The sequence below is a fragment of the Mastomys coucha genome, unplaced genomic scaffold (assembly GCF_008632895.1).
Source record: "Mastomys coucha isolate ucsf_1 unplaced genomic scaffold, UCSF_Mcou_1 pScaffold5, whole genome shotgun sequence".
NCBI classification, from domain to species: domain Eukaryota; kingdom Metazoa; phylum Chordata; class Mammalia; order Rodentia; family Muridae; genus Mastomys; species Mastomys coucha.
In genome coordinates this window covers 62,954,240-62,964,172 of record NW_022196911.1, presented here as the reverse complement: position 1 = coordinate 62,964,172, position 9,933 = coordinate 62,954,240, and the positions used below count along the sequence as shown (strand labels likewise).

General features: G+C 42.7%; 1 protein-coding gene across 1 annotated transcript in view; it reads left to right on the top strand.

Annotated features, from left to right (window-relative positions):
• Positions 1-9,933, top strand: part of Glp2r (glucagon like peptide 2 receptor) — a 66,777-nt gene that overhangs the window by 13,699 nt on the left and 43,145 nt on the right. Inside the window, exon 4 of the mRNA XM_031352162.1 lies at positions 1,732-1,853. Within this exon, the coding sequence (XP_031208022.1) occupies positions 1,732-1,853 (122 nt within the window). The remainder of the gene's footprint in view (positions 1-1,731; positions 1,854-9,933) is intronic.

Here is a 9,933-nt window from a genome sequence, read left to right as displayed (position 1 = left end):
AAGAAATGGATCAATTTGCATTTTTCTACATGTTAACCTCCAGTTGAGCCAGCACCATCTGTTGAAAAGGCTGTCTTAAATTCTTGATCTGTATTTCCCATCCTTCTAGAAAATTTCTCTAGCTTCTCCCCTGAAGTTGATGGAGCCCTGTCTTTCTGAGGCCTCATTTATAATAGTTTCTGACACTTTGATGTACCCTCTCCTAGCTCAGCTTTGAGCTGTGCCCTCAGCAGAGCATTGTGAGTGGCACTGACAGCTCAAATGCCAAGTGCATCATCATCATCATCATCATCATCATCATCATCATCATCATCATCATCATTTTTGTCATTTTCTCATTGAACCAATATTTAGTAGGTACCCACTAGGTGCCAGACACTGGAATGTACTACTGACCAAACCAGATTAAAATCCTTCTCCTAGGGCTCACATTGTAGTAAGAAGGACAGACAAGAGTCACAGGCATCCTCTGTTAACTATAGATATGATATACCGTAGACACGATGAAGCTGGAGATGGAATGGGAAGAGTGGGGTCAGGGCAATGGGTAGCTGAAGGACAATTCAATGGACAACTGGTACTTAGTGTAGACTAAGTATTTGAACCAAGAGGAGGCCGTGTTTAGGAGAGAGCACAGAACAAGCAATGCCATGCTATCGGAGAGTAGCATGCCCCCAAGATGGGGAGAGGATGAACACAGATGGAGCTAAGGAGGGAGGCAAGCAACATGAGGTGAGGGCAGAGAGATTTGGAACCCACTTCCTACAAGCCTTTGTGCATGGCCACAGAAGGACTCTCACTAATCCTTACAAGGTTTTGAGCAGAATCATGACAACTGGGCTAACCATAGCTGTGAGGGCAATACCATTGGCAAAGTTAGCAATAACCAGAGAAGACATAAGAGTTCTAATTAGGAAGGAGTAGGAGGTAGAACGTAGGGTCAGATCTGTGATCTGTGTGAAGTTAAGTATGACTTGCTAGTGGAGCAGGCTAGAGGCAGAAAGAAAGAGTAGAGACGGTTCTAAGGTTCTGGGCTAGAGGGTGTCAGGATGGGGCAGATTTGGAGAAGGCAAAGAGTTTGTCTGAGGTGACAGTTGGGCAAGTGAATATACTTCATGTGTACCGTAGGTACCGATCAATTAAACCTGTGATTTAAGTGATTGGCCCATCATCTGCATACATGGACACTCTCAGTCAAACTTCTCTCACATCGCAGAGGATAGGTAGCAGCTGTGGACCCAGTTCCCAGGGATGAAATCCATAAGACTCAGAGAATGTAAAGCTGGATCCAGGACACCAGCTCAGAAGTTGGCTTATTATATCTCTGTCCCGAATCAGCATGCTTTGCTCCCATTTGTGTTCTCTTCTTCTTGGCGCCACCTCTTGGACATTAGAGAGAGATGCTTCACTGAGCATGCCCAGATTAGCATCTCCCAGTAGACTACCTTACAGGGCTAATCTATGAGTCACTGGGAACTTTTAACTTTGGAGACACGTATAAACACGAAGGACATTAGAGGATCATGGTTAGTTACAACATCTAGAGGCTTTGTGGTTTCTTCCCATCCCAAATAAACAGTAGGGATGCTAATGAGCTCCCAAACGGAGAAACGAAACCCCTTTTCCCTGGGATTTTCCACAGCTTTTTAGCTGAGGGTGAGGACCTTTCAGTGTGCTCAGGGAACTGGCTGTGTGTGTTGACCTTTCCTCTAGAGCCTTGTTTACTTTCAGAAAGCCCAGGAAGGGCGTACAGACACTGCTTGGCTCAGGGGACTTGGCAGACGAAAGAGAACACCACAGATATTTGGCAGGACGACTCAGAATGCTCCAAGAACCAGAGCTCCAAACAAAACGTGAGTCTACCAGCTTGCTGATAAAGCACCTAGCGCTGAAACTTGGTGCACCCCAGGGGGTGGCCGGCTTTGTGGGGATACGAGACCTTCCACCAGCACTTCTGCTCCAGATTCCACTAAGAAAGGTCCCCAGTCACTCGAACAACAGCAACTCCCACTGGTGGCCAGGAAATTGATTCCTCTGTGAGAAGAAACACGAAATCTTACAGCATCTCAGCCTTGGCACCTGCTGTGTCTCATGTCTGGAACAACTTCCTCAAACAACCCAGGATTCAGGTTTCAGTTCAGTTGTCTCCTAGCAACTGAGATGGTCCATGGAATTGTTTAGAGCAGTCCAGTGGTAACTTCTACCACTCACCTCATCCAATTCCCCTATTGCCCCTGCCTCTCTCTGATTTTCCTGCAGATGCTTGTTCCTTATCTAGCCCCGTCTCCAAAACACACATCCAGTGGCAGCTGGAGACTTGTGAGACTGAAGGAGGCAGGAAGACATAAGGTGCTGGGGCCAGACTTGGTCATGTGTCCAGAGTCTTCCTCTACTGGCTGTGAACTTGCATAAGTTATTTCACTCTTGGTGCCTGTGCTTCCTTCAGCATCCCAAGGGGATCGTATTTGCTGCGTGGGATCGTCATGAAGCTTCGGGCAGTCAAGAGACATACATTTTGTAGGAAAGTCCTGGCATGTAGTGAGCAGACTCTAAGTAGGAGTTCTGCTCTGTCTCCAGGACCTAGAGAAGACACTGCTCGGTTATTCATCCCAGCAGCTCAGCAAATGCAGAGTGAAACCAAGTCACCCTACAGACCCCCCTCCACACATTTTCTTCTTCTCTCCCTTCCCCTTCCTCTCTCTTCCTTCTCATCTTATCCCCTTTGAAGCCTGGTTGACTTCAAACTGGAGATCTTGCTGTCTCAGCCTCCCGAGTTCTACAATTATAGAGCGCTCTCTCTCTCTCTCTCTCTCTCTCTCTCTCTCTCTCTCTCTCTCTCTTTCTCTCTCTGAGACAGAGAGACAGAGAGAATGCTCAGTTCTACCAATTTTCTTTCTGAGGCAGGATAAAAAGGTGTGTGTGTGTATGTGGCGGGGGGGGGGGGGGGGGGGATGGCGGAATTCTTGGAGACATGAAAAGGGGGCAAAGAAGCCCCTCCCTATGGAATCTGGTGGAATCCATTGCCAGCAGCCAGCAGTTAATTGTGTTAATTCCAACACAATTAACATTTCTTCCTTGCTAAGCATGAACCTGAAATTTCCTAAAACTCTCACCAGAAACCTCACGAACAGGGAAAGAGCAGGTACTAAACTTCTGCAATCCCAGTAGCCTCTGATTTCATTTGATCAGACCATAATTCCTGGAAAGGCATCTCTGGGGCCATCTCATAGAAGAGGGGGAGGATAAAAGGTTTCTTTAGCAACCTTTGGAGATATGGCTTGGGAGTCACCAAAAGGTATATACAGCTGATGCTCAGACAACTAAGTGCTTGCTCTCCCTTGAGAGCCGGTGCCCATCCTTGGGTATATCTTCCTCTGAGCAACCCTCTGTGTTACCCCTTGTGCTTAAACATATATTAAAATATCTAACAAAACCCCCAATTGTGTGTCACTGTACTGACATCATCCTGACATCATCATCAAAGTCCTGAATCCTGGTAGGCTGGTCCCTAGAAGCTTTGGGGAACTCCTCAAGCTAATAGGAGTGACAGCGTGGAGCTGTGTCTCTGTGTCCTCACTGTTAACGCATTCAAGACTGGATTCTGTGGCCCTTTGGGAGCAGATTTTCTCTACTTTCTCTCTGGGCTCCTAAAGCCGCCTGTTTATCCAAATGTCTGCTCCCCTGGCTTCAAGTGTAAAGGGAAGCATAGGAGAGAGGAGGAGGTGTAGAGGAATTAGACAGATGTACAGGGTATGTCTTTATTTTTTCCCATTTCAGTCATGCCACACACAGTAATGAAATGCCTCAGACACAGATACAGATCTTAGGGAGCTTGGAGTCATGTGGGGCACACAAGCAGGGTGACTAACTGCTGGGACAAAAGTATTGGATGCTCAGAGCCACAAAGAGGGCACTGATGTAGTCTTGGGACAGGGAAGGCTTCCCAAGCTGAGATGGAGAGTAAGGAGTTCCAACATGGGAAGGTGGAGAGCAAGAATGTCTTTGGCAGAAGGAAAAGCACACACTCAGGGTCAAAGAGCAGGTAGACTTCCGCTTCTGGGGAGAGATGGGGGATTCAACATTGCCCTTGAGCTTGCTGGCCACTGCCTGGGTTGCCTTCCTCTGCTCTCCTGTGGCTGGCTATTCCCCACCATCACTGTTCACCTCCATGGATCCTTTTAGGAGGTGACTTGGAGTGTCTCCATGTAGAGAGGAAGAAGACACACATGGGTCTGCAGAGCCCTAGAGAGGAGATTCTACCTTTACTGCTTGGGAGATTTATGCATTGTAGGTTAAATACAGAGGGCCACTCAGAGAAGTCATTGGTAGGAGGTCTATGGCAGATTGGAGAATGAATGGTAGGGCTGGCTAGGCTGGAGGCAGGAAGAGGGAGATGAGCCAGGAACTATCTTAGTAACTGCCTCTGGCATGAAGAGGATGCGTATGAGAGAAGAGGGAAGATAGGATGCAGGTTGTCAAGGAGACAATCGGCTGATGTGAAAGTATAGCCAGGGACCAAAGTCTCTGGTTTCTGGCTTTGACTTATGAGATGTGAAACAGCCCTCACTGAGATTAGGCGTGAGAAGAGGCCTTGCCCTTTGATTTCTCCTGGGTTCTAGTGATTCCTCTTCTGAGTCCTCTGCATCTTAACTTGAGCCTGCAAACCACCCTTCTCCTCCACCCATTCTGTTGTGGCTAATTTTTTTCATTATTTAGTTGAAATTTGAAATTCCTTCTAAGGTGTGTGTGTGTGTGTGTGTGTGTGTGTGTGTGTGTGTGTGTGTGTGTGTGTATCCATCCACACATGTGATATATGTGTGGAATATGAGTGCTATGGTATATATATGAAAGTCAGAGGACAACTTTATGGATCAATTCTCTCCTGCTACCTTTACATGATTATTTGATTTACATAATTTAACTTTTAGTTAGGCTTGTGTTTTCCAGCTGGCTATCTAGAAATTAATCAATAGACAGTCATGCCAGTGTGACCATAGTATGGAGTCTACCATGGCAATATATTTAACTTTTGCCACTGAGTTCCAGTGTTTTCCCAGGCACAAGAGAGCCCTTAGCGAATTGTTTGGTCTCATCTCACTAGAGTCTGTATCTCTCACTCTGGTGTGAGTCGCTTTCTTTAGAGCTAGGGGAACTGGTGTGCTTTTGTCTGTCTTGTTTCTGCTTGTTCCTATTGGGCATGAAGGGCCTTACAGTGGACTCTCCACATCTTAGGGTGCCCTTAGGAGCCCCTTTTAAAGCCCTATTTCCTATTTGAGTTGGCAGAACTCCGTATTCTCTATATAATTTTACTGTGTGACAGGTCCCATCTCTTAAAGGGCTCAAAGTGACATGGGTGTTTTATCTCAAGACTACCTGGTTTATACCAAAATGTCAAAGCTACGCTAATTGCACACTTTGAATGAGCCCACAATATCTATTTCTTATCTTCCATTTTGTATTTGTAAACTGATTGAGAACAAACTGTCACCATCTTTTTAGACACCAAGCCCTAGCCTATGCAAAATAGGTATGCAAAACAGGCTTTATGTATAGTAGACACTTGTACACATGCTGAATGGAAGACCATGAGTCAATGGGTCTGCGGTAGAGCCTATGTCTTAATACTTTCCCCAGGTAATTCTTGTATGTAGTTTACTGGCAGATGTAACCCTCTCCCCTTTGATCTTCTCTGGCAGCATCCTCAAGTCAGTGAGTAGAGAGACAGGAGTAAAGATTTCTCTCTAGAAAGGTGAGAGCACTGACTGGGGGTGTGTGCCCATGACTGCAGCTCTTGGAAGGCTTAAAGAAGGAGGATCTTGAACTTGAAGCTACTCTCACTGGGCTACACAGCCAGGCCCCATCTCAAACATCATATTCCCCTGCAGAGAGAGGAGTTGGGGAAGAAGGATACCACCTCTTTCCCTCTGCAAGTTGTTGCATTTCCAAGAATTCAAATACTTAACACCAAAAAGCTTCTGGCCATGTTTACCTGTGTTTCATAGAGTGGGTTGAAATTATCCCCCCAAAAGGGCAGTGTTAGTAAACCTTTGCCCTGCAGAGTTTTGGCAAGCAAACTATGTTGTGTTCAGCTAACAACACAGTGGGAATCCTTATGTGTGTTAAGTATCTTGGCGCTGCTGTGTGTGTGGTGTCTGTGCATAAGCACAAACACTATGTTCAGAGTCGTCTGTGTGTGGATTTCTATTTAGCAGTATGGAGGGGGGGTCAGTTCTTAGTTTGTCTTACTTCAGACTGTTTTCTTTACTTGTATATAAAGTGATTTCTATTTTCAAGCACAGAATTTAATTGTTATACATTTATCAGTTATAAATGTACAACATAGTTTAAAAATATTTTAAAATTTATGGTGTGTGTGTGACACATACTTGTGTGGAAACCAGAGCACAACTTGCAGGAGTCAGTTCTCTACTTCCCGTGTGTCAGTCCTTGAGACCAGACATGGAAGCAAGTGCCTTTTCATGCTGAGCCATCTTACTGGCCCTAGGGTATAATTTTAATATACAGTTGTGATGGTTAAGGCTGGTTGTCACTTGAGTGGCTGGAGATCTCCTAAGAGACTAGAAAGGCATATCTCTGGGTATGTCTGTGAGGGTGTCAGAATGAACTAACAGAAGGAGAGAGACATGCGCTGAGTTCAGGTTCTGCCACCCCATTGGTTGGAAGTCCAGGTGGGGTAAAAGTGGGGAGGAAGGAAAGAAAAGAGAGCTAGCCAGTGTAGGACCTGCTGGCTTCGCTTTCCAGCTGTTCCGACTGATGTGATCTGCTCCCATCCCCTCACACCTCCCTGCCATAAGTCAAGGTATTGTCATTCCTCCTTCCAATGTTTATTCTGTCACAACATTCTGTCACAATGACAACAAAACAGAAGGACGTTTCATTGTAATGACAAATTTAAATTATTAATATAACTTAACACTTAAAAAGCCTATTGTAACCTCCCAGCATTTTTATCTTGAAACATTCAAACATCTACAATTATTAAAAGAATAATAAAATATCCACTACCTAGATTCAAATATAGTTATATTTGGTCATAACTGCTTTCACTATCTTTCTGATATCCTGGAAAATGCCCCTCAGACACTGTGGGATTTCAACCATAACTATTCATCAGATACCACTCAGTATGAAGGGAGTTATTTCACACGGACACATGGCCATGATGCCAACCAAGTAAAATCCACAGCTGCTCGACAGCCAGGAGTATGCAGTAGATAAACAACAAAGATAAGGTGAGTGGCAGCACCCAAAGTTGTCTTCCGACCTTCACATGTGTGCCAGGCACACTCCCTTCTCCTCCCACCTCCCTGTAGGCTGTTGGGATTGCCAACACTCGCATTATTTGTCCAGTTTTTATGTGGCTTCAACCCAGGTCTGCGTATTACGCTTACATGGGAAATACTTCTACCCACTGAGCCATCTCCCCAGCCCCATTGATTTAAAAAAAATATTTTCACTAGGCGTGGTGGCGCACACCTTTAGTCCCAGCACTTGGGAGGCAGAGACAGGCGGATTTCTGAGTTTGAGGCCAGCTGGTCTACAGAGTGAGTTCCAGGACAGCCAGAGCTACACAGAGAAACCCTGTCTCAGAAAAACCAAAAAGAAAGAAAAAAAGAAAAAAATATATTTTCTTTTTTCACATGAATATGTACACATGTGCACACACAGGCATAGATAAACACATATAATCAAGACTTCATATAAGATCTATGATTTATATTTAACATTTATACTTTTTTTACTCTTCAGTTAAATTTTACTTCTTTTTTTATTTTTTTTTATTTTTTTTTTAGTTTTTCGAGACAGGGTTTCTCTGTATAGCCCTGACTGTCCTGGAACTCACTCTGTAGACCAGGATGGCCTCGAACTCAGAAATCCGCCTGCCTCTGCCTCCCAGGTGCTGGGATTAAAGGCATGCGCCACCACTGCCCGGCTAAATTTTACTTCTTATGACATCATATTTACCTAGTTCCCTGGATTAGTTTCAATGTTAAGGTAGTATTATTGTGATTGACACTACAAACCTAATTTGGTAAATCTTCAGGTGTCTTTGTGAATTTTTTCTTTCTCCTAGGCTTTATCTTGAGCAGAGAGCACCATGTTTCAATGAACCATCTTCTCTACATAGCGGTCTGTTTAGCAGCATGTGCAGTTTGGCTTCGCTGTTTTTTTTTTTTTTTTTAACTTTTATTGCATTATGATGAGAAAAGTTACATGATTTCAATTTATCTGAATTTGTTAACATTTAAAAACATATTTTAAGTAAATAGAACTGCATCACATTCTTGTTTCCCTTTTGTACCCCAACTTCTCCCAGAGATACCCCTTCAATACCTACAATATCTTTTTTGTTATATTTTTTAAATTTTATAAAATATTATAACAATAAAAATGAGTATTATAAAAGTTGTTTGATATAAAACAACAATCAATTTAAAACAGTCTTATGTAGATGCTTGTCTACAGCAATACTGAAAATACATACATTTTTCTCAATATAAATTTTAAATAACTCCAAACATATTAACTGTATATTTCAAAATAATAGATCACTGCTAGTATTTTCTTAAGTGAACATAAATATATAAAGTTTTTTTGTTTGTTTGTTTGTTTTGTATTTAGTAGAGTTTAAAATCTTGACTCTTACTGTGGTACAAGCCCAAAATAGGAACAATTTTTAGACATTGGATTTCATTGTAATAAGGTTGTACTTCAATGACCCTCATATCACTAAAGGATTTACTTCCATCGTAGCTAAGCTGAGAGTTGACAGTTCTGCTGCACCAAGGAATGAATTGTAGGCATGATTTTTGTATACAAACTTCCTGCTATGGTCAAAGCTGTTTGACTTGAGTGAGTGACTTTATTCTCAGCTCACAGAGAACAGGTTACATTCATTTAAGAAATGGTGTGTGTATTAAAATGGTCTATCCATAAAGTCACCCACCAACTGTTTCAATCAACAATGGTTCTGCTTGGAGGGTGGCACAGACATTAGGTGAGGGTAAGAATTTGGTTCATTGGTTGTGATAATTTGGAAAAGCATTAATCTCAGAGAAAGTAACTTATAAAGTCCTCTTCTTCAAACTTGATATGAGAGTTACAAATGTCAAGCAAAGCAGTCAGTCTCACTTTTTGTTGTTCTCTCACAAGCCCCTTCTCAATTTAATTGTCTATATTTCTTTTGGGTATATAAATACTTTTGAAATATGTAAGCTGTTCTGAAAACCATAGGATAATGTAAAAACATGAAATAAGCAATACTACTAATAGAAAGGCTGAGATAGGAGAAGCAAGATTTCAAGACCCTTATGTTGTACACAGTAAGACACTGTCACGAACAAACAAGCTGAAAGTGTATATGGATTGTACAATATTGGACCTATTTCTCCAATTACCAAATTAGAGAGACCATTTGATGACAATCAACAAATTTCTAATTCTTCATGGTTTTGGATTTCAATCGATTAGGATATGTTGGTAATATTATTTTTCATATTAAGATATTAAGAAAAAGTAAATGTTACTTCCTGTTGTTTTTGTTGTAAGAGATGGAATTAGGTTTGTGTGGATTTGTTGAAAGATTACCTTCTTGCTTCTTCTAGGGTGTAGTTTCGCTCCTTATGTTGATGTTTTCCATCTATTATCCTTTGTAGGGCTGGATTTGTGGAAAGCTATTGTGTAAATTTCATTTTGTCATGGAATATCTTGTTTTGTTCATCTATGGTAATTGAGAGTGGGCATCTTCTTGTTTAGTGGCATGGTGTTGAACATTTCTGGCAGGAACCAGTCTGTAGTCCAACTTCCAACGATGGTCAGCAGCAGCTGTGAATGGAAGTCCAAGGACTTAGCAGTTGCACAGTCCCACAAGGAAAGAAGGCGAAGAAGAGAGAGCGGCTTTGCTGGCTTTGT